The sequence below is a fragment of the Chaetodon auriga genome, chromosome 12 (genome assembly GCF_051107435.1).
Source record: "Chaetodon auriga isolate fChaAug3 chromosome 12, fChaAug3.hap1, whole genome shotgun sequence".
Taxonomy (NCBI): Eukaryota; Metazoa; Chordata; class Actinopteri; order Chaetodontiformes; family Chaetodontidae; genus Chaetodon; species Chaetodon auriga.
Window position 1 is genome coordinate 12994669 of NC_135085.1, and position 23362 is coordinate 13018030.

The 23362-nt window shown below is 41.8% G+C and overlaps 2 protein-coding genes and 1 long non-coding RNA gene across 3 annotated transcripts; 1 reads left to right on the forward strand and 2 right to left on the reverse strand.

The window, feature by feature from the left end:
- Positions 1-190: 190 nt before the first annotated feature.
- On the reverse strand, positions 191-9827 carry LOC143328915 (uncharacterized). Its single transcript, XR_013077861.1, has 4 exons — positions 9578-9827; positions 9349-9474; positions 1568-1813; positions 191-349 (listed from the first exon to the last, which is right to left on the reverse strand). It is a non-coding gene; the product is annotated as an uncharacterized LOC143328915 (long non-coding RNA).
- Positions 9828-9838: 11 nt separating this feature from the next.
- LOC143328907 (cullin-3-like) lies at positions 9839-18587 on the forward strand. Its single transcript, XM_076744374.1, has 16 exons — positions 9839-10157; positions 12738-12935; positions 13239-13352; positions 14546-14706; positions 15097-15211; positions 15303-15531; positions 15688-15833; positions 15954-16130; positions 16250-16420; positions 16542-16649; positions 16784-16908; positions 16996-17092; positions 17185-17319; positions 17431-17617; positions 17735-17880; positions 18009-18587. Exons 1-16 carry the CDS (start codon positions 10098-10100, stop codon positions 18138-18140), a joined length of 2301 nt encoding a protein of 766 aa, XP_076600489.1. The 5' UTR covers positions 9839-10097; the 3' UTR covers positions 18141-18587.
- Positions 18588-19531: 944 nt separating this feature from the next.
- On the reverse strand, positions 19532-23322 carry dhrs12lb (dehydrogenase/reductase (SDR family) member 12-like b). The gene is made up of 10 exons (XM_076744410.1): positions 23089-23322; positions 22561-22694; positions 22399-22481; positions 22217-22312; positions 22059-22140; positions 21843-21904; positions 21587-21691; positions 21001-21091; positions 20235-20372; positions 19532-20095 (listed from the first exon to the last, which is right to left on the reverse strand). Exons 1-10 carry the CDS (start codon positions 23142-23144, stop codon positions 19929-19931), a joined length of 1014 nt encoding a protein of 337 aa, XP_076600525.1. The 5' UTR covers positions 23145-23322; the 3' UTR covers positions 19532-19928.
- Between the last annotated feature and the right edge of the window lie 40 nt (positions 23323-23362).

Consider the following 23362-nt stretch of genomic DNA (forward strand, 5'->3'; position numbering starts at 1 on the left):
GTGAAAAGAGGAACTTCCTGTGACATTAGACCAGTTTGCAGCCTCAGAGATAAGCAGTGAAACTGCTTTTTAAATCAGGAAGTGGGGTGTTGTAAAAGCTGCTGGTGAGGGACTTAAAAAAGAAAGGCGACTTGCAGTATGTTATCACAACCCTTCCATGGCGGGTACGTCGTCACAGGATTTCACTTACCCGTTCAGTTATTCTTCTGTGAGGTTGGTGCGGGCATTTGGCCTCCTCCTCTTCCTCCCCAAAGGACTGTGTCTATCAAACTGCTGCTGGAATGTTGAACCAGGCCCCTGGAGCCCACACACACAGCAACACTCAGCAGCACTCAGCACCTGTCTCCGACTGCCAGCACAGAGAAAGAGACACGGTCAATCACACTGGACAGCACAGCAAAGGGGAAACAGCAGAGGAGAGTGGGAGGCAGACAAGCATTTTATCAGCAGAAAACAAAAAAGCATTTGCATGTTATGTGCAATACATTACTTGATGGTTAACAACCCTAATCTGTTGAACATAAAACATCATTATTAAACTAATTACAAAATCTTGGCGTGTTTACCATAAACAAAACGTCAAGACAAGTTGCAGCATCTGTCTCTTGTCAATGTTCTAGTGTTTATGACAACACATATTTCACAAACTCTGCATGTTGTGTCATGTTGCAAACATAATGTTATCACACTACATACTTGAAGCTCCTAATACCAAATAGTGCATATAAAGAGGTTTTCTGACCAAACCAGGATGGCATTTTGGTGACTTTTATGCACAAAACAAGAATAAAAAGTGCAGTTAAAGAGGGCATCTACATTATTTGGCAGCATTTCACAATTACATTTGAAGATGGATATCTATACAGGTAAGCCTAAATAGCTGTAATGAACTAACTGAATGAACACTGAGCTGAAGGTGGAGTTGAGGAAAATAATCCATTTAACAGACCTCTTATTGTTCTCTACCAAGCAATTTCTTTGTGTAGCATGTAGTAGTATTTCCCAACCCAGGGGTCTAGACCACCTATGGAGTCACAACATGAATCTAAGGTGTCAAAAGATAATCAAATCAATCTAAAGAAAAAAAAAATACATTTCTGTAACACAAAATAATGTTTATTTTTTATGACTTTTCTCCAATTTGTTCTTTTTTTCTTGAGAAATAATGGATAGTTATGCCCCCTCATGCCTTAAAATATCTATGCGGGAACAATCTGAGAAAGAAATCATTTATGATTAGTTGATTGGCTAATAACTTGTGTCCACACAAGTGCGGTCCCAAATAGGTGCCTCATTCACATGCCAAAATGGGACCTACTGCCATATTGTAATATAGCAAAATTATCTTTACAAAAACCAACAGAGCTTATTAACTTGTATAATTATCCTATTACCAAAGTTAAGTTGGTGATGATTTATTGATGCTGAAAGGTTAAACATCACAGAACCTTCGATGCTAGTCACCCTTTTTGTTTTTTTTCTGCGTTCTCTCATATTATCAAGAGATGCAACCTCTCATCTCAGGCTTTCTAGACATATCATCTCTCCATCTGACACTTTAACTTACCAGGCAGTGTCTGGAGAAGCTCTGAGCAAGCATCAGAGGCCCTGAGCACCAGACGGCCTCCACTCCTCTGGGCTGCAGAGCTGCTGAGACTCGGGGGAATGGAAGTCAATGAAACCAGGCCTAATTTAGCCTCCTCCGCTCCACGAGCTGCCAGGAATCAGAGTGAGACTCCTTCCCTTTTTAGGGCTCTCTGGACACTGCAGTCTGCAAGTGGCACTACTGCATTCCTATAGCTACACCAAGGAGCTGGAGAGAGAGAGAGAGAGAGAGAGAGAGAGAGAGAGAGAGAGAGAGAGAGGTAATAGTCTATTTACTATATAGGTTTAAAAGTTGTAACCTTGCACAATTGGAAATATGAAAATATTTTAACAAAGCTCTTATTGATTGATGTCGCATCAGGAGCTTATGAAACTTCCAGTTTGGGCACTTTAATAATCATCTTATCTTCTGGGATGATGACTGAGACACACTGGCCACGATCACATCGGCTTGTTATGAAATCACACCAGTAATTAGGTGTAAAAAGAGGACTAATCAGTGGGTCTATATTTACACTCTGCACTGGGCCAGGCCCTGACACTGTGTCATGTAATCTTTGTAACTCCAGTCTGCAATGAAACTAGATGCTGCCCGCCCAGAAGAGCATTTTTTCTCCATCGTGATCTGGCTGATTTTCACGTGACAGAGGGAGAGAGAGAAGGCAGGTGCTCAACTTACACTTACACAAGATAGATAGTATTGCATTTTAGTGTTTGAGCATTAAAAAGTGAGTACGTTTCCTTCCAACTTGTTTGGTATAAATAAACCTACAACTGCAGAAATGTGTGACATAAACTGCTTAAATTCCCGTGACATGCACTTATTTGACAGCAAAATAAAATTTAATGTGTTGATGTGTGTTTTTCTTTCTCAAAAGAGACTGGGCAAGGCAGCGGCACTCATGAAAATGATAGACACGTCACTATTTATTAACCATGGCAGGCAATGTATTTAAAATAAATGGATTAGATGAGGATTACTCATTGAGTCTTCACTCCTGCCCCATCCTTGTGTTTTCTGCTTGTGATATGACTGCACATGTACTACTGAAGACGGTGATCGCATAAGCCATGGTGTGGAAGACACAATAGGATTATCTGTGGTGCAGAGATGAAGTCTCATATTCGCCTCCCACCTCCTATGAGGAGCACACAAGTACATGGCTACCGTTTTACTGTGAGTTATGTCAAACTGACATAATCCCATTAGTCTATTCAAGGTCTCTGTCTGGCCACCCTGCATAATGAAGACATAAAGGCTTCTAGGGCGATATCCACTCATAACTGCTTTTATAAAGAGAATTATTCATGCCTCTTGTGGCGTGGACTGTTAATTCAATTAATCTCCCCTCACAATTTCTTAAGAAAATTTAGTAATTTAGTAAGTCTTTGGCTTAAGTTCACCAACTATTAAGATGGTTGTTGACAGTTGTTTATCCTGCCTGCTCCATATCTGACCCCTCCATAGGTAGTGCAGCTCACTGGAAATCTTTGCACCTCCTTGGAAAATCCTTCTGCCATCTAACATCATTTATGTGAACGATGAGCTCAGCAACTGTCATCACCACAGCATGCAATTAGATGAGGAACTTCATAACTAGAGGCTATCGAGTGACAAGAGACATCAATAAAACATTAAATTACAGTCGGGTGGTATTTAAATAATACCATCAGACTGTCTTGCCAGTGCATTTAGATAACAGCCAGGCATCCAGTGTTACAGACGTGAATTCTTAATAAACAAGTCAAATGTTGAGATGCGATAACTTACATCTGGTGTGCACTGCAGGTCATTTGATTCACCAGTAGTACATAATGCACCCTTTGGTTAAAGGAAACAACATTTACGCCCTATCAAGAGATTAAAGGATAGCTTTTTTAAATCTCTCTTAAAGAATAGTCAGGTGCCCGTAAAAACACTGAAATAGTTTTCCCTTTCCGTTATCATTCCTCCTGCTCATATTGGCCTTCAAAAGATCCATTCCTAAAGTGCCTCCGATGTGAGCGATGAGAGGATAAAATTCACAGTCCTCATTCTGTGCAAAATTGCAAACCTGTCCTTGAGCACAAACAAGATCCCAGACAGTCTCTAGTCTCATACAATCCTGATTCCAAAAAAGTTGGGACACCACGTAAAATGCAATCACTGCAATCGATGCAATTTTACAAAGTCTTCCTGAGGTCAGGTAGTAATACCCTTTATACTATCATGTGTTCACAAAGAAGTGAACCTCGCTTCATCCATGCTTGTGAACGACTGAGCCTTTGCCCCCTTCATACCCAATCATGATACTATCACCTGTTACCAATGAACCTGTTTACCTGTGAAATGTTCCAAAAAGGTGTTTTTGGAACATTTCACAACTTTCCCAGTCTTTAGTTGCTCCTGTCCCTACTTGTTTGAAACGAACTGCTGCATCAAATTCAGAACATATATTCACAAAAATCAACGAAGCTGTTAAAACATTCAATATAATGTCTTTGCACTGTTTTCAATGGAGTACATGTCAAAATTAGCAAATGATCACATTCTGTTTTATTTATGTTCTACACAGCGTCCCAGCATTTTTGGAATTGGGGTTGTATAACAATATCAGTGATGAACTATCACATGGCCTGCAGTGTTAAGTAACTACGCCTTATTGGGATGAGGGTAAGTATGGGAAAAGGGTTCAACACCAGACATTAGTCTATATCAAAAACATTTTCTATACGTACAAGACTTTCCACTTTGTAACATAGCAACCAGTGAACTCAACATGGCACCTATTGTAATTCTAAAACTAGCTAAGCTGAGTGCCAGACATAATTATATCTCTCCTCAGCCAATCACAGAAGCCTGAGCCATAAATAACAGACTGCTCCCCTACAGAGCACCAGTCTGTGCCGAAAAGTCAACAAACACTTTCTCCAGTAGCGGCTCTTGCTCACTACTGGATTCGTCTTGCTCAGAGGAGGAGGACAAACAGACGGGGGAAGAGAGACAGAGGCAAATAGGTTTCCAAAGACAGAGTGAGAGAGATAGAGAGAGGAGAGAGGAAAAGAAAAACAAATGCAGCCTGTGATTACTGAGTCATAATGAAGGCTGCTGGATGGGACTGTGGCTATGAGCTATGTCATTAAAGACGATGCCGAGTGGCTGGAACACCTACAGGTCTCTATTTGAATCACTGGCATGCTGGAAGACAAGGATGCATAGCACGGGATTCAAAGCTCCTTTCAACACACTTCTTCAAAGTTATTACAACATTTCACACACAGTACACTAATAATCCCGAGAGTAGAGACTCTCTTGTAAGCAGCAGTAGCTCCACTTTCGAGCCTTATTACTCTGTGTGTGTTTTTGCCAGACAGCTACCGCAGCGCTCTGTGAAACAGCTTAGTCTCCGGGGCCTTATATTTAGATTTTACGACCAATATTGAATTCTGACCCAGGATATTTTCACCAGGGTGATTTAAGGTGTCACCTCGAAGGGGCAACAAGTTATGGTCGTTATTACGTTCAGATCACATCACATCACATGGCAGGAAGAGGTTATTGGTGCATTTGTTCCGTCGGGGTGATGAGAGATGGGATTGGAAATGTGTCTGCACAAAAGACATTGCTAACATGTTACACAGTAACAGAGCACTTATTTTACTTAAGGGATTTGAGAATTGATCCAACCTCTTAAAGTCATATCATCACTGTCATTGTGGTGACAAGTCACAATTCCAAAACAGACACATGATGACCGTGTACTTCATGATATATCGGCATCATTTTCATCTTGCTGCAAGGCTTTTCAGAACAAACTCAGGTTTTAAGGTATGTAATCTTATCAAGAGAGATGCCACTGCATCAAAACATCATGCCATGTCACTTATCTCCTGAGATATGTAAACATGACCGATAAAGGTACCATCGGATCCTTGGCATGTGTCACATAATAAAGGCAGACGTGACCTAATCCCTCCTGCACTTCTTTGCTATTTGTTTCATCTAGTGCCCCTCGTATGGGGACGTGACACTTTCTAGACTTCAGTGTGACATATCCAGTGAGTCATAATGTTATATATATCTTACGTAGGTGCACATCTTGACTGGGATTAGGTCCATATTGACCTTTAATGGAGTGCTTTGGCCAGTCATATCATACGCCGCCATGATGGAGTTAAGTCATAACAACTGCAGTCTTTTCCACTTGGACAAGGGAACATTTTTGGGGAGGCAAAAGCACTGCATACTTGTCATTTTTCAGATTTCATGCCATGAAAAGGGCCAGATTTAGAGCACAGTGTTGACATTTAAAACCTTAGCCTTGACTGTGACTTTAAGCTTTTATAATTGCATCATGAGGGTGTTATTGTTAAATGGTTATGTTGGATCTTCTGACCTACAGCTGCTAAAATTAAATAACAGATTGATGCCATTATCACATTATCCATTATTGGCTGTGGCCTAATTCTTTAGAAGTAAGATTATACAAATATCCTCAATTTCATGCAAACCTGAAGGACATAATCATTCCTGGAGAGGTGAGGAGGCTGTGTGTGATGCTACAGGCACAACAGCATGACCCCTCTCTCAGCTCCCAGGACGTTTTCTTCAAGCCTCCCTATTGGGATTCTGGTAGCCTACATTCCCTGCTTCAAGGTCGGCAGCAGTGGCAAATTAAATTACTTGTCCTGTTTTGTGGCGTTGGCGCCGGGTCAACAGCAACTTTGCTAAAATGATGAGTACAGGATTCTGAAGGGAGCCGCATTTGTCCTTAGTCTCTGGTGTCATGTTTGCAAAGCAAGAAGCAGCGATGAAAAGAGCTGAAATCAAAAGCAGTGTATTAAATTCTGCTTCTGTAATCACTTGCAAAAAATCAATTACTTCTGCTTTCAAACGCACCACTTTATACTATTGTCCTTTGGGTTTACCCTGCCGCTGGAGGATGTCATGTGCTTGCACATGGAGTGCAGCACAAATGAATTCGGCCTAATTTTGTCAGACTCATATCACAGCATATGCCACCTGCTGGGGATCTTTGGTATGATATGTGGAGATCAAAAGTAAAGGTTAAATGTATTTTGTAATGAATGCTGTTCTTACTGCAGTTGAAAGGGATGACTTTGTATGTAACAATTTAACAGACATCCTTCACTTTGTGGGGTCTTCATTGCCACAATCACAATGCATATCTGTCACATGCGCTGTCAGCATCTCGTGCTCGCTGTGTCTACAGCAGCATGTGGAGTTTATCTCTCGGTTACTGAGGCGGTTGTTATCAGCAGACAAACAGCTTACACACCACACTGCGGGATGGGTGGAACTTAGAGTCTGTAATTTCATGTCAAAACAGCACATGAGCAAACAAGCAACTTAATATCATGCTCTGCTCAGCTACTCAAATGTGTGTCATGAAGGTCTGTTTGCAATGTCACCAAGCAAAAATTAGCAGAGAAATCAATGAGAAGTTCACAAATAACCAAATATTAGATATAGATGTGTTTTATCTTCCACCTGTAGGATGAAGTAAATTGTAGTAGAGTTGTAGAGGTCATGTTAGTGTTATTGCTCAATTAGATGCACTACAACTGACAGGCTGAATTTACGCAGTTGAAAGTCAACACAGAGCTCACTCTCCACAATAACACTAACATGACTTGTGAACACACACATTGGGGTTGTAGCTGTAGCACTTCCTCTGACAACACCACAGATCACATGACACCATCCTTATTGTCAATATCAGAGAGGATGTCATCTGAAAAAAGGCAATGCACAGCATTTTCTCATCTGACACATGTGCAAATCTGTAAGTCATGTTAATGCATCCTTGATACCTGATCGATGGGTGGCCTGAGGGCAAACATCATGATTGGTGGTCAAGCTTAACCCCCTGAGAATTCCAAAGAAGCATGCAATGGAAGGGGCTTTCAAGAGAAAGAGAGTCAAACATGATGACTGAATGCATAATGTGTGGCAGTTAAGGTACTGTATGCAGCAGAGGCGTTATTGGCATGTTGGCCATTGTCTTCTCAGACATCCACAACCCCACAGTAATTGTAGAAGGCCCCCGACTTCACTGTACACCTGTTCTAGCGTGACTATATATGTCTGTTAATTTTGCCTCTGATGAAAACACAGTAGTGTGAAATGTTAGTCTACTTGCAAATAATCAACATGCTCCAGTCCCTTGTCCTCCTTGGACTTTTCTGTCCACAAACAGAGAGGCACCTCATTCAGCTACACACTGCGGAAGGTGCTCTGTTTCAACAAGCCTCCTGCTTGAATTCAGAATGAAGAGTCTCCTCCACTGAATCAACTAATCTTGTTCCTACAGTGCTCATGTTTATGATGTCTGCTGGTCTCTACTAGTGTCCATGACACACATTTATAATGCAATCTTAAGCAGGGCTCGTGCTGTGGAAGGTGATAAACATCACTGTTGCTGTCAGACATCTTACAGACATGACAACTTCAACCAGAAGAGGTCAGTGAAACAATGCTTTTTTGCTTGGTGTTAGGTTCCTCTTTAAGCATGATGCTAGGACACTAGAGAGCAGCAGAGCAGCATCATACAGACACTCTCTGGTTAATAGCATCATCTCTAAATAGTGCACACACAATGCATGGGTGTTCTTACTATAAAGCCTCATATGCTAAGTATAAGTAAATTGTAAGTACACACACATGAATACACACAGCAGTCATCTACTTTTACTGTGCTATGAGTTTAACTGTGTATGCATTTTTAGATGCATATAAATGCAGTAAAACTGTCTGCATGAGCTCCAATAAAGAGGATATCAGTGTGGAAACTGAGAGATCTGTTTTGATACACCTCATATACTCAACACATCTGGGACACAAAGAAGAAACTGAAGGTTTAGATATATAAATATCTTAGGCAAATGAAATTCATATGTGCATCTTTATGCATTTTAGCCACACTGAGAAGTAGTCTGGGTTTAAAGCACAACTAGGTCATCCATCACCATGACACAGACTGTCAGACCAAAGGCTACGCCTCTCACAAGTGCCTATTGTTGCTTTACGTTGACAGACTAGATGAATATTTAACAGGAGGAGGGAAAGTGGTAGGCATCAGATCACTAAGAAGAAAATACCACTCTCCCCAACATGTGACCAGACTATCAATGGTCTGATGACAGACTAGATTGCTGCTCTTGATTGGCTGCTTATTTCTTTGAAGGCCCACTGCTGAGCTTTGAGATCAACTTTGAATGAAAAAGGGGACACAGGTGCCTGCAGGTGTCCAGGTATAGAAGTGCCAGATGGGGTCGTGTGGTGGGTTGGGTGCAGGCAGGGTGGAGATGTGTGTGGTCAGTACCCTGGACAGCGAACAGAGGATTATCCGGGTGATCAGTGCGATGCGGTCGGAAATCAGAAAGTTGGAGCTGGAGAACATGGGACTGAAGAGGAGAGCTGGAGCTCATCTCCGAAAGAATGCAACAGTTCCCATCATGACAGCACAGTGCAGAGGTAGACTTGTATGCTAGTATTAGCACTCAAGGTTGATGAAAAGTTCAGTAAAAGGGGAAAAAATGTCTTAATTAGCCCAGAAATGTCCTCAGTGGACTGTAAAATGTGTGTATTTGACAGTTACGTCAGTTTTCAGTTGTTGTGGCTTTTGCTGTTCTGTAGCTTCTTGGTTTAATCCTCTGATAGCCTAACTTTTCGTTTTGCTTTGAAATGCATATATTTTAGCGTTGGTATCTTTACTTTTCACGACATATCTGTGGACTCACCTACTTGTTGTTATTTGTTCTGTCTCTCAGAGAGTGTCGTCATGACAGTGAGAAGATACTCGATCTTCCAGCCGCTGGTCAATCATCGGAATTTGCAGTTGGACGATGCTAAAAGCGAGCAGTGGACTGGAAAACAGCAAAGATGAAAATTAGCATGGTGTCAAATTGTCTTTCACACTGAAACAGAGTGGTCGTGTAACATTATGCTTTCTCGGGCTGTTGGCCTGACCTGAAAGGCTGGGGTAGCCTAGCGTTATCTCTATTTTGTCGCAAAATAGTGCATCACTGTCACCAAATAAAGTCTTTCCGCCCTCGGTGTGTTCTTGTTAGTTCCTTATTGAGACGAACCAGATATTTTGTTGCTAAAAGTTCTTAAGTTCTTGCTTTACGTCGAAATATTAATATCAAATAGAATGCTAATATTTCCGCCATGATATCAGCGAGCAGTTATTATCAACCTGTGGAATGCACCTGTCAGTGGAGTGACTTTACTCTCGCGAGATTTCGGCGTTGCGCAGTGGAGTACAGCCGTCCGCCATCACTGCATACAAGCTAGCATTAGCCAAAAACCACTGAAGAGAGCGAGTGACAACAACAACATAACAGACATACAGACCGACCTAATTCCCAAACGGGAGGTCACTGAGTTTCCCTGCCGCTTTCCTGGCGTAGAAAGCAAACTAGCAGCTGCCTTTCATGTAGTCTTTAAGTCATTTTAGAAACGAAAGTCGTTCTAACTAGCGCTAATCATGTCCAACCTCAAAGGCAGCACCAAGAAGGACACCAAGATGAGGATACGAGCCTTTCCTGTAAGTCTTTACTGGCTCTGTAAGCGCTGAGACGCTAACTATGACACACTAGTAGCGAGGATGACAGGTCTTTATGCTAGCAACTGCCTACTAGCTAGGTGGTCAAACGAGAAAAACATGTCATTGTCACCTGAAAACTGTTAACGTTTCTAGCTGGACAAATTACCCGAAGCACAGCACTGCTATGTCAGCAGTTTACTTAATTTAACGTTAGCTAGCTTCTTGGTTTGAATATGCTATCGTCGATTGATGAGATAATGTTAGCATATGTAATAAAACTTCCTTAGTGACATGCTAGCCAACAGTAGCTAGCCTAGTAGCAGGCCTGTTTATGTTAGCTGACTTGATGCCAGCTAAGTTGCAGTCAGTCCGCAAGTATCATTACGCTGTGGTAATGGCAAGCTATTTTGGCTCTTGATATTCATTGCACCACGCATTTGGCGTAGGTGACAGTCAACATTACCACATTATCGTTTAAGTCAACTCAGAGTTAGCTTAAGAGCTAACGCAACTTCAGCCTAACAGGACACTACAGTAAACACGCCTTAGGTAACTTGAGTAACGTTAGTTAGCTAGCTAATGTTGTTGGCAACCCAGCTACCTGCTACTCGTACTACTGTCACACAGTGATTTCAGCAAAATCAGCTGATTACGGGACTGAATTACATGTTCATTTACTCCAGTAATCTTCGTTACGAACACAGTTGTGATTTCGTGGGATATGCAGTTTTGTCTTAGTTGCCTAGCCACATCTTCCTTCCCTTGTGGAGATTGTTCGTGTGAACACAGGCATAGGCGTTTTCTTCTGTTGGATGTCCAGGTTTATGAGTGGGTGTCTTGTAGAATGAGTCAGTGAACAGATGAGTGAGTGAACACAGTTAATCCTGTCTAAAATGGTGATCTTACATGCAAGTGCAGAACCAGTCCATTAATCCACAGTGTAGCTACTATCAGGTGGTCTCAGTCAGTATATTAAGAAACTTGAATTAAGGGATCAATTGAGCCTATTACAGCTATAGTTTTTCTAATAGCTATTGAGACAAGTTCATCCTTTGATCTGAAAATTCAGGTTAGCTGTCAAGCTGGAGTTACTTTTCACTACATGCATCTCTCCAACTTTTGCTTTGCTGGTTGTATCGATTACTGTCTGAGGACAGTACACTCTTTTTCACAAACTTAAAATTGTGTACCTGACAAAGAAACTGTATTTAATGTAGATCAGTCACATCTGGCTGACACCTGATGTGCTTAAAAAGGGCAATATTTCTGTTGATACCTGTATGGGCATCCCCAATTTTCCGTTACGTTTGTATGTGTTTTTTAGATGCATATATGTTTGTATGTTTGTATGTGACAAAATAGACATTTTCCCCTCAGGTCAGGTTCTAAGTGCTTTCTTGATTATTATACTGTATGGTGATATACCCAGAAAGTAACTCCTGCTGGGGTTTTGGAATTTGCCAGAAATCACAATATATCATCACCAAAAAATTATAATGTCACTCTTACCTTTTGGCCTCAAAATGAAATTTAACATACTAGAATGTGTGTGGTTGCAAGTATTTTATGTTCAGTTACAAAGTTGAACACGTCAAAGGTGGTAGAAAGGTTTGGCACACTCCTCTGCTCCTCTTCTCTGTATAGCTACAGGGATGCAGTTTGGGAGAAATGTTAGCACCCAAGGAGTTAATGTCTTGGTTTACTGACTTTAATTACATTGTTTAATCCTTCATTGTGGACACTCAGAAAAAGGCAGTCATTTGTTGTCAGGGCGTTAAGTTACTTGTTTGGTGGAGTCAAGAAGCAGTTGCTTGTCTTTGAGATTGTAAAGCTTATTTTGCAGTGTGCTCAAGATGAGGATGATGGCACAGCTTGAAATGCACATTGCTCTGTTTTCTTTTGAATATCGATTGCCAAACTATAACCACACAGTTGATGAGATTTGTATCATAGCCTTAATGTGGCTGTATCTAACTTCCTCTCTACCTATCTTCCTCTACTTCCTTGATTTGTTTGTTATGGCCCCATTTCTGCCACATGATTAACATAAATTATATCAGCGATAGAGCTCTCTGTTGTTGCTGCTATATGACTACGCAAGTAAGAAATAGTCATTTGCTTGCTAATAGTTCCTGTGCTGCTGCTGCTGCTGCTGCTGTTGCTGCATTGTGATGCACAATCAAATCGCTACTGTACCTGCAACAGACAGCAGAGAGGGCATCACCTGTATTTAATCACAGAGACCTGGACGTAATAGACATGTGGCTTGTTTATGTTGCTGCTACACTTTAATATCCAAGCTCGACTGAAAGTCATCAAACATCTGTGTTTTCAAAAAAAGCCATGTCTTCCCTGTCCTTGCTTAGTGTGTAAGTGAGTGAAAATTTGTGTGAATATAGTATTGCATCTTTCTAAAGCTGTTAGTCAGTAACAGTGTACAGCATACTGTATATTGGACCTGTGTCCAGTGTTGCTGGTTTACTAAATTGACATTACTGATATCATTATTATATAATGTGTAAATAATGAACAATGGACATTTCTCAAGTAAATACACTTTCATCTGTCTGTCCCTCTTAGATGACAATGGATGAGAAGTATGTGAACAACATTTGGGATCTTCTAAAGAATGCCATCCAGGAGATCCAGAGGAAGAACAACAGCGGGTTAAGCTTTGAGGAGCTGTACAGGAATGCCTACACCATGGTGCTCCACAAGCATGGGGAGAAGCTCTACACAGGCCTGAGGGAGGTTGTCACTGAGCATCTCATCAACAAAGTAAGAAAACGTTTTCCTCTTATGCAAATCTTTTTTGAAAATCCTTAACAGTACACCAAGTTGCAGTCCTGTCACTACTGAGAAGAGAAAAAAGGAATTTGAAATTTAAAATAATCGCCCATGTTCACATTGTGACAGGTTTGAACAGACTTTGAATATTATATTTCTAGGCTGCTACGAGGTGTGAAGACTTTGTAAAGTCCCCTCTCCTCTTTGAATTCTTTCCTCCTGATGTTCATCAGTCACACCAGACATAACTGAATGTGACCTCAGTTTTGTCAATCTGTTTATATCTGTTTTCAGGTACGGGAAGATGTCCTAAACTCTCTAAATAATAACTTTCTGCAAACACTGAATCAGGCGTGGAATGACCATCAAACTGCCATGGTTATGATCAGAGACATCCTCATGTACATGGTACGTGGGCTGTCATACTCACTTTGCATAATTAAATCTGGAGTTGTAGATTAATTACTGTACAAATATCTTTACCTTGTCACAGTGCAGGGGTGGCTATTATTTTTGCTTCCTTGTCAATGAGAAAAGACCAGAAGTTGTATTTTTCTCCCTTGGGTTCTGTTGCCTTTGCAAGTGGATTATGGTGCTTGTTCCCTGTCATTAATAATTTTGTGCTTTTGAAGAAGTGGCCTTTTGTTTCCAACTCTGACCAACCTTCACCTACATCCTATTCTGGACTTTGATTGTAAGATGCTATTTTATGTGTGGGCCTAACAATGAGCCTTTGTTACTGTATTTATTTGTTTTGTTGGAAAACTGGCAGGACTAGTTGATTTACTTTAGCCAGGAAAACGTCTAAAGTGTTTGTATGGCTGTGGCTATGTGTGTGTGTGTGTGTGTGTGTGTGTGTGTGTGTGTGTGTGTGTGTGTGTGAGTGAGTGACTGAGTGAGTGAGCCCTTGATAGGCACAAGTGTAGGCTAAACAATGGCACAGTCAGAACAGAGACTGCACAGCTCTCCTGGGGCTCTTTTGTTCTGCACTCTCCTTTTTCCTGTCCTGGCTTTACCCCGGACAGTTGGCTTTCTGTTGTTTAACTATGGCATACTCACCACGTCCGCAATGAGAGCAGCCTGCTGTCGACGTTACCTGCCTGCTGACCTCTAGAGGAGAGCCAGACAGATGCAGCAAGTGTGGCTTTGCTTTTCTCACCAGGTGTATTTACCTTGTTTGAAGCCACAGCGTCTCTTTAGGCAAGTGGGGTTTGTGTGGTAGAAACCACCTCCCGTAATTTGGCACTGGCTAATATTTATCATTCTGGACTAATTATGGACACTTGTAAAAATCTTGTTCCTGAGTGGCATGGTTAATATTTTATCATCTGCATTCCCATTGAATATTTATGCTTTCTGGAATGTGCTTATGCCTGGGAATTCAGACACATACAGACACACCAGTGATTTTTTCTGTTGCTCTAATGACCTTATAAAAGCTTTGCAATCTGTCATTGTACAGTGAAAGGTTTCATTGCATATCCAGCCCCTTTAAAAAGTACTACATTTACACAAATGTAATTGAGTCCGTTTTGGCCATAGTACTTCTTTTCATACAAACAGTATCTGATTTTTCCACCCCATTTTCTCTGCTCTCCCAGGATCGGGTCTATGTTCAGCAAAACAATGTGGAGAATGTGTACAACCTTGGCCTCATCATATTCAGGGACCAGGTGGTGCGCTATGGCTGCATTCGAGACCACCTACGACAGACGTTACTGGACATGATTGCCCGTGAGAGGAAGGGAGAAGTTGTAGACAGGTATGCAGGAGTACTACTTCACTGCGTGATTTAAGGAAATTCTCTGAACTGTGTGCCTCCTCCAGGATGTCTCAGATTTAGGTTGACTTAGACATTTGGGTGACGTGGAGCAGTTTTCTTACATATCTCTCAGGGCTGAACAGTATGCAAAGAAAAAAGAAATCATTTTGCTATTATTTTGATAGATATTGTGAAATTGAGGCATGGTTTTATTGGGAATGGTCATTTTTGCATTTGCTGTTCACTGAAAACAATATAAAAATGATGATATTTCAGTAATATTTAGTTTTTAGTAGATCTTGTTATTTCAATATATTATCTTCTGAAAATGAAAACATTTTAATGATCGCAAACATGGAAGCCTCATAGTTTGTGTGTCATTCATTGCAGGGGGGCCATCAGAAATGCCTGCCAGATGCTGATGATTCTTGGCCTGGATGGCCGGTCTGTGTATGAGGAGGACTTTGAGGGCCCTTTCTTAGATATGTCAGCAGAATTCTTCCAGGTAAGCCTGTGGTAGGTTCTTGGTCTCTCTGTGTTTTTGTAACCACTAGAAATCTTGATAATAAAAGAACCCACAATGTCCGGTCTTTCAGATGGAGAGCCAGAAGTTCCTCGCAGAAAACAGTGCCAGTGTCTATATTAAGAAGGTAGAAGCCAGAATCAACGAAGAGATCGAGCGAGTTATGCACTGCCTGGACAAGTCTACGGAGGAGCCCATTGTCAAGGTGGTGGAAAGGGAGTTAATATCTAAACACATGAAGACCATTGTGGAGATGGAGAACTCTGGCCTCGTCCACATGCTCAAGAATGGCAAGACAGAAGGTAAGAGCTTTACCCAGTTGATGCGTCTGTTTTACATTAATTCTGATTACAATTTTGAAATGAAATGAATTGCAAGCAATGGATGTGTTATTTTTTTCAGCCTTGCCTCAACAGTTTCTGTTTCTCACTCTTTTTCCCACCATGTCTCACTCTCAGACCTGGCGTGCATGTACAAACTGTTCAGTCGTGTGCCAAATGGTCTGAAAACAATGTGCGAGTGTATGAGCTCTTACTTGAGGGAACAAGGCAAAGCTCTGGTGTCAGAAGAGGGAGAGGGCAAGAACCCTGTCGACTATATCCAGGTATGCTTTATGTGTCAAGACACGAGGAGAGCCCTGCTTTAATTGAAAGTCATAGAGGAATGTATCGTTATCATTTTTATCACCTGTAATTTTATCACCTTGTAATTTCTTCCTCAACAGGGTCTGCTAGACCTTAAGACACGATTTGATCGTTTCCTCCTTGAGTCCTTCAACAATGACAGACTCTTCAAACAAACCATAGCAGGAGACTTTGAGTATTTCCTTAACCTCAACTCCCGCTCACCAGAGTACCTATCACTCTTTATTGATGATAAGCTCAAGAAGGGTGTCAAAGGGGTAAGTAGCTACTTCAAATGTTCTGTCAGCGTGTGGCAGATTTGTCTGCATTTGTATGCTCTGTAAGAAAGCATTATGTGCGTTGCTTCATTCATTTTCTCCATGTCCTGTTTGACCAGCTGACAGAACAGGAGGTGGAGTCAATCCTTGACAAGGCCATGGTGTTGTTCAGGTTTATGCAGGAGAAGGATGTGTTCGAAAGGTACTACAAGCAGCATCTGGGCCGCAGGCTGCTCAGCAACAAGAGTGTCTCTGATGACTCAGAGAAGAACATGATCTCGAAGCTCAAGGTAAAAGAGCGAGAAGGTTTTGAATACAGATGTATCTCTTCTCCTCTCACGTTGCCCTGCCGCCCCCCTGTCTCAATCTCTGTCAGCAGTTTCGACACTTCTCGCTTTTTCTCCCCTGCAGACAGAATGTGGCTGTCAGTTTACCTCGAAACTGGAAGGGATGTTCAGAGACATGAGCATCTCCAACACTACAATGGATGAGTTCAGGCAGCACATACAAACCACATCGGTACGGCACTCAGAAAAACAAAACGCTGATCATTGTAAACGAGGCACACGTTTCACATGAAGCCAATTTTAAAATACAGTTCATGATTCATTCATCAAAATGTTAAAGTCTGGAAAAACTTGCGTCTCTTTAAGGCATCTCTAAGTGGTGTGGACCTCACAGTAAGAGTCCTCACTACTGGTTATTGGCCAACACAGTCGGCAACACCTAAATGCACCATCCCCCCCGCTCCCAGACACGCCTTTGAAGTCTTTAGAAGGTAATGCTCTTAAATTCACTGAGATGTTTTACTATACCAAGGGAGGCCTGGTGTCTAAAGAACTTGTTCCTGGCTTTTATTTGACAGGTTTTACCTCGCCAAGCACAGTGGTAGACAGCTCACACTGCAACACCACATGGGCGGGGCAGACCTGAATGCAACTTTCTATGGAGCTATTAAAAAGGTAGATGGAAAATGGCATTTAAAAATATATATATATATATCACGGCAGTATCATCATTTATAAATTCTCCTTCCCTTCTACATCATCTGCAGGAGGATGGTTCAGAGGTGGGTGTGGGGGGTGCTCAGGTGACAGGCTCAAACACCCGGAAGCACATACTCCAGGTCTCCACCTTCCAGATGACCATCCTCATGCTCTTCAATAACAGAGAAAAGTGCACTTTTGAGGTGGGAACACTGAAACTTGCAGAGGTTATATTGGCTCATCAGATGACTTGCATTCATCCTGTATGCCTCCCCTTTTTACAACCTCTCCGTCCCTTCTGTCCACATCTATAGGAGATCCAGCAGGAGACTGATATTCCTGAGAGGGAGCTAGTGCGAGCACTGCAGTCCTTGGCCTGTGGGAAACCGACACAGAGAGTTCTCACCAAGGAGCCAAAGTCTAAGGAGATTGAGAGCGGCCACGTGTTTACAGTCAATGATCAGTTTACTTCCAAACTGCACAGAGTCAAAATACAGACAGGTGGGCAAAGTTTGTGTCCTTTGTCTCCTCTCCTCTCCTCTCCTCTCCTCTCCTCTCCTCTCCTCTCCTCTCTTTTCTCCTCATGCCTCATCTTGTCCCTTCATTCTACTTTCCTAGTTGCTGCTAAACAAGGAGAATCAGACCCTGAAAGGAAAGAGACACGGCAGAAAGTGGATGATGACAGGAAGCATGAGATCGAGGCAGCCATTGTCCGAATCATGAAGTCAAGGAAGAAGATGCAGCACAACGTCCTGGTGGCAGAGGTAAGGAACCCACACGATGATCGCAGTTTCAATCCATGTTCTCCGCTTCTTGATTCTTAAACTTCCTAATACTTTACGAGTGATATTTAAAGTTGAAAAAGTTACATTTTCTGACTTTCTGTCCTCAGGTGACTCAGCAGCTCCGGGCACGTTTTCTTCCCAGCCCTGTGGTTATCAAAAAGCGTATAGAAGGACTAATAGAAAGAGAATACTTGGCGAGGACGCCAGAAGATCGTAAAGTGTACACCTACGTTGCATAGACGATGAACTTTGGATGAGAGGAGTAAGAGACTGAACAGGGAGGATGAGATTTGTTTGTTTTCTTTGGACTGTTGTTACGCATGGACTGGAAGATTCTTTAAAAGACAAATGCTGGGAACCTGATTCATCCTCCCTTACACAAACACAGTAAACACCGAAATGGGAATAAAATGTTGGCGCAGAAATAAAATCCACCAAAACGTGTAGATGTTTTTTAAATCAGGCCCAGTCTTCCTGTTCCTTCTGAGTTTTAACATGGATGGATCCAGCTTCAAGCTTTTCACTGTTTTACCCTTGTAGAGATCAAATTTGCAAAGAATCCCTTGGGAAAAATGTGAATGCACCACATTATTTTTTTGTTTCAATACTGTATAAAAGTAATGCAATTATTAAAAACATCAAATGTGGATTGTTAAAAAACAAAAATAAAACTAATGAGTATTGATGCTCTGTAGTTTTTCACAGAAATGTTTTGCTCATCTTCAACGTTTGACTCTTACATTACCTTCAGTGTGATTTCACATTGCAGTCAGTGTTCAATTCAAAACCTCTGCTTGAGCCTCAACAATCATTGAAGGGTCCCTCATTTGCACTGATGTTGAGATATAGAGAAATGTGCAAGAGGTTAGAAAAGAAAAATTAAAATGGGAGAACAATTGCAGCCTGAGGGGAAGTGGTTTGAGATCATCGACTCGATCGTCGATCATGAGAACATGTTCTAGATAATTTCACGTTTGGTGCGCAAAAGCTAATGCAGTCGATAAACCTGTGGGAGTTAAAGCGTAAGACAGCAGAGTGAGTTTGGGAGGGTTCAGCACAGATGTTATATAGGAAATTGAATGTCCAAATAAGGCATTTTTGTATGACAAGATAGAAGTATTTGTCACGCCTCTGTGCAAGTGAGGACCAACCCACTTTTTTCCAAAGGATTTCTTCTTTATTACACAAAGAAATTCTGCAATATTTTGAGGCTGAATTGTCTCTTTTGTGAGTATTTAGTAAGTTGAATGGGAGCAGATGATGGTGATTTCTCACATTACCTCCATTAACTTCAATATTTCCATTATAAAAACCACTGCAGACTACTGTGTAAACACTGATAATGTGTGAACCGCAAATCAAAAATCTATCACATAACCAGATAAAACCCTATCTTATCATCTAGATAACATATTTTTACATGCATTCAGTAACTGCTGAGATATTCAGTGTGAATCAGTTCCTATTGTCTTTAAATCAATAGTTCATGACATATTCAATGCAGACAGTCCAGCTAGCACCAAAGCTTTCAAAACTAAGCTAAAACTAGGTATGAAAAATAATACAGGACATGTCTTTTGTTTTAGTCTTTGTCAATTTGGTCAAATTTATCAACACAGCAACCATGAGGAGGCATTGGTGGACACGTTTATTGAGACTGGGATGTCTACTGTGAGTCACAGATTGTTGTGTTTGTGTTATGATAAGCCTGACAAATAATGATAATACAAACAAAGTTAATACTGAAAAAAAACAAAAAACAAAAAACTGAACTTCGATGAGCAAACTCACTCTGGAAACTAACTGAACCTAAACTGCACTAAAAACCAAAATAATAATAAATCTAAAGAGACGAGAGAGAAAAGATACAAAACTGTAATAAGTCTGGTTAACACATGTAGACAGATAAATCAGGTGACAGTGAGCGACGCGCTGTCCTGAAAAGACATGATCTTTTAGAATAAATGGGTAGAATGAGGTGGTATATTCAACAAGACTGAACAAATAGGCCAATTGGTTAACAGGATTCAGACAAATTGAGGCCTGGAAGGGCTCATGGGCGTGTTAGACGCTGCATCTGGTTGTGACTGAATGACTCTGGCCAGAGCCTCCAGCTGAGTCATGAAACTCTGAATCTCCGCAGCAGAACTGTGAGTCCAGGCCAGAGGCAGGTGGGCAGGAACCGGCCGACGATCTGCAACACAAACAGCCTGTCAGAACGAGAGCGGCCAGGCGATGGTGATGGCTGGATTTTACCTGAGAAGATGGAAGAAAATGAAAGCAACATCTGTGGAGGCGGAGCGAAGGAACCTGTCAGGCTCGGTGCTGCTCACCTTGAAAGAACTGTCCGCTGCGTGTTCTGGCAGCAGCTCTGGACAAGGCCAACCACACCACGGTGTCGGCGCCTTGCTCGACGCTGCGCAGCCTCTCCCCCATCATCTGGTGGAACTGAGGCATTGATGTGGAAACAGCTGGAAACAGGGTTAGTGGTGTGTGTGTGTGTGTGTGTATATGGAGCTAATTAACAGAGTGGCCTGTTGTTATTGTACAACTGAAAAAGTGAAGGTGTCCACTATAGACAGACTAAGACTAATCAGGAATGATGTCCAAGTCCTCAAGGATTTTTTTTTTCACACAAATACAAATATAGAAGAAATAAAAATCTTCCTTCTTTGGGTTTATGGTCACACTTCTCGTGCATCATGGGCTCAAATTTGGATGAATTTTCAAAGCAACCACATAGAATATTTAAGTATATTTAAGCATGAATAGAATGGTGTTTTTTTTTTTGTTTTTTTTCAGAGGGACATATGTTATAATTGCTCATGTTTTTTTTCTAGGAAACTGTAGCCTGCAGATCACCTGTCAGGTGATTCTCTGTTTGGTTGTTTGTTAATGATTTTCAAAAGTTTCAGTCTTTAAACATTCGCTGTAGCACCACCATCAGGAGAATCATCGTTATATTTGATGGACAAGACTGCTGTGCATGTGCAGTATGTGTGATACATTCTGTCCATTGAAAGGCAAAAGACACAAACAGAACAACAGCACATTTCATAGTCTTCAGGGCCTTCGAGCGAGCTGCCAATTGAGTCCTACCTGGTGTATCTACCCAGCCTGGATGCATCACAGAGAAGTGAATGACTGGGTTGGCTTTGGCCCACTGTTGTGTCAGCACCACCTGCTGTCTCTGAGGAGGAACAACACGTTGTTACCTCTGCAGCCATTAGTACTATTGGAAATGCATTTTGCAATACTATTTTGTGTTCAGGAACATCACAGTGAAATCCAAACCAAGTGAGACATATAGCACCACTGTAGTGTTAAAATACTCTGTTACAAGTACAAGTCCTGTATTCAAAATCTTACTTAAGTAAAAGTACAAAAGTATTAGCATCATCATGCAGAATGGTCCATTTCAGAGCCCCATAACTGGATTATAATGAATACTAAATCAATGTGTAAATGACTTTAATGTTGCAGCTTGTAATGCTGGGGTTACTTTTAATTACATTATGTACTGCTGGGAAGCTTAACCTATGATAATATATCAGAATGCATCAGTTGATTTTTATTTTGCATTAATAATACAAATCTAAATCTGTCAAATAAATGTAGTGGAGGGAGTGAAAAGTACAAGTGAGTAAATGTACTTCGTTTCATTTCACCGTTGTTGGATTACTACCTTGTTCTGGGCGTAGACCATGACACCATCAAAGTAGCCCTTCTCTGACTGCAAGTCATCGACTCTGAGTCTCTGGACCAGCATGCCCCCTGATGACACAGTGATCTAACAGTCAAGGAGAAAAGAGGCACAGTGTGCTGAGACAACAGCCACTACAGCGTGGACACAAGTGGCTTTATGCTGTCCACATGATGCAGATGAGCACAGTGTTTGTGTGTTTTTGAGTGTGTGTGTGTGTGTGTGTAAGTGCTCATACCACCCTTGGATCCCGGCTCTTCTGCAGAAGAGGTATGAGACCCTGGGTGAGGATGTACACCCCTGAGGAGAAGTCACAAATGTGCTGTTCACGTGTTTAATTTTACTGCACAGTCGGCTATCACAATGGGAATCCTCAAACAAACAAACCAACAAACTTAAATGTGTTATTTGTGCAGCAGCGTGGCACAGCTTGACCATCAGAATGAGGCCTCACCCATCGTGTTGGTGGCAAAGTTCTTCTCCAGTCCCTCGGCATTCAGCTCTCGCTTGTGCATCATACACCCTGCGTTGTTTATCTGTCGCGGGAGAACGATAAAGTCAGATCAAACGGCCGAGTTGTGATGGAGATGAAAGGAGTCAGGCGATACCTACCAACACATTCAAGGATGGATACTGCTTCTTGAAGGCCTCCGCAAACTCCCAGACTTTGCTCGTCTCTGACATGTCCAAAACATGGACGTGTACCTCCTAGAATAACCAGGTAATCATCAGCCTCCCTCTCTTAAATCATGACGGTGTGTCACTTCATTTCTCCCATGGTGAGCAACACTCACTGTGTTCCCAGACTCATTGACGATCTCCACCCTGGCCTCCTCTGCTTTATCTTTGTTCCTGCACACCATGTGGACTGTCCCACCTGGAGACAAAAACATCAGACTTACATTTCTATTCATATAAGAGAGGCAGGACAGAGAGCATACCTCTCCAGCATTTACCTTTCTTGGCTATAGCCATGGCTGTCGCTCTGCCGATTCCACTGTTGGCCCCGGTGATCATGAAAGACCTGCCAACCACGGACACGTTCAGGTCTTGGGGATCGAAGTGTTTCGATGCCACCTCATATCCCTTCCTAAAGGCACACAGAAAACACAGAAACCAAAGTGTGGCCACAAGTTACGAGATGACTGTTGATTTTTGAAAAATATAATCACAAGATGGACATTGTGCAACACTTCTCCACACTTTTGCTTTGGTTGAGTCAGGTGATGAGAATGTCATCCTCAAGACGCATCAGCTGTCAATGGAGCTATTGTAATTGTACATAAAGGCCAGTTTGTGTGGTGATGTGTGCCATACAGCGATCAGACCTCTGATGTTCCTCTGTTTACCAATCTTTAGGCTAAACTAAATAACATGAAATACATTTTACTGGCACATATTTAAACAGATAGACTAATTTCGACTGGATCGTCTCCTCAGAGCAGTTTCTCTACATCTCTAGACAAGTAAGGATGTTGACTGACCTTGTATATTGGTGGATTCCATTCAAAAACCACACAGCATTTCGGTACAGAGACATGTCACCAAGTGAATAACAATCCCCCCGACAAAGTGCGCCAGCTTGGACGTCCCTGCGTCCCACTGTACCGGACCAGTATCACACGGAGCAGGCGGAGGCGGGGGGCGCACTTGCTGCTCTCTGCCGACGCAGCATGGGAATAACACTTGAACGCTGGCCCTGACAGGAGACTGATACTAGTTAAACTTTAATCAGCTCATTCATAAAAACGCTCCACA

Excerpts from the sequence above, each read along its gene's own strand:
- dhrs12lb (XM_076744410.1), bottom strand. The coding sequence starts at position 23,144 with ATGTCTCTGTACCGAAATGCTGTGTGGTTTTTGAATGGAATCCACCAA. Across the intron at positions 21,692-21,842 it reads AGAGCCGGGATCCAAGGGTG|ATCACTGTGTCATCAGGGGG; the intron begins GTATGAGCACTT and ends CTTGACTGTTAG. Across the intron at positions 20,373-21,000 it reads AGGCTGGGTAGATACACCAG|CTGTTTCCACATCAATGCCT; the intron begins GTAGGACTCAAT and ends CCCTGTTTCCAG.
- LOC143328907 (XM_076744374.1), top strand. The coding sequence starts at position 10,098 with ATGTCCAACCTCAAAGGCAGCACCAAGAAGGACACCAAGATGAGGATA. Across the intron at positions 15,834-15,953 it reads ACCCTGTCGACTATATCCAG|GGTCTGCTAGACCTTAAGAC; the intron begins GTATGCTTTATG and ends CTTCCTCAACAG. Across the intron at positions 16,650-16,783 it reads AGCACATACAAACCACATCG|GCATCTCTAAGTGGTGTGGA; the intron begins GTACGGCACTCA and ends CGTCTCTTTAAG.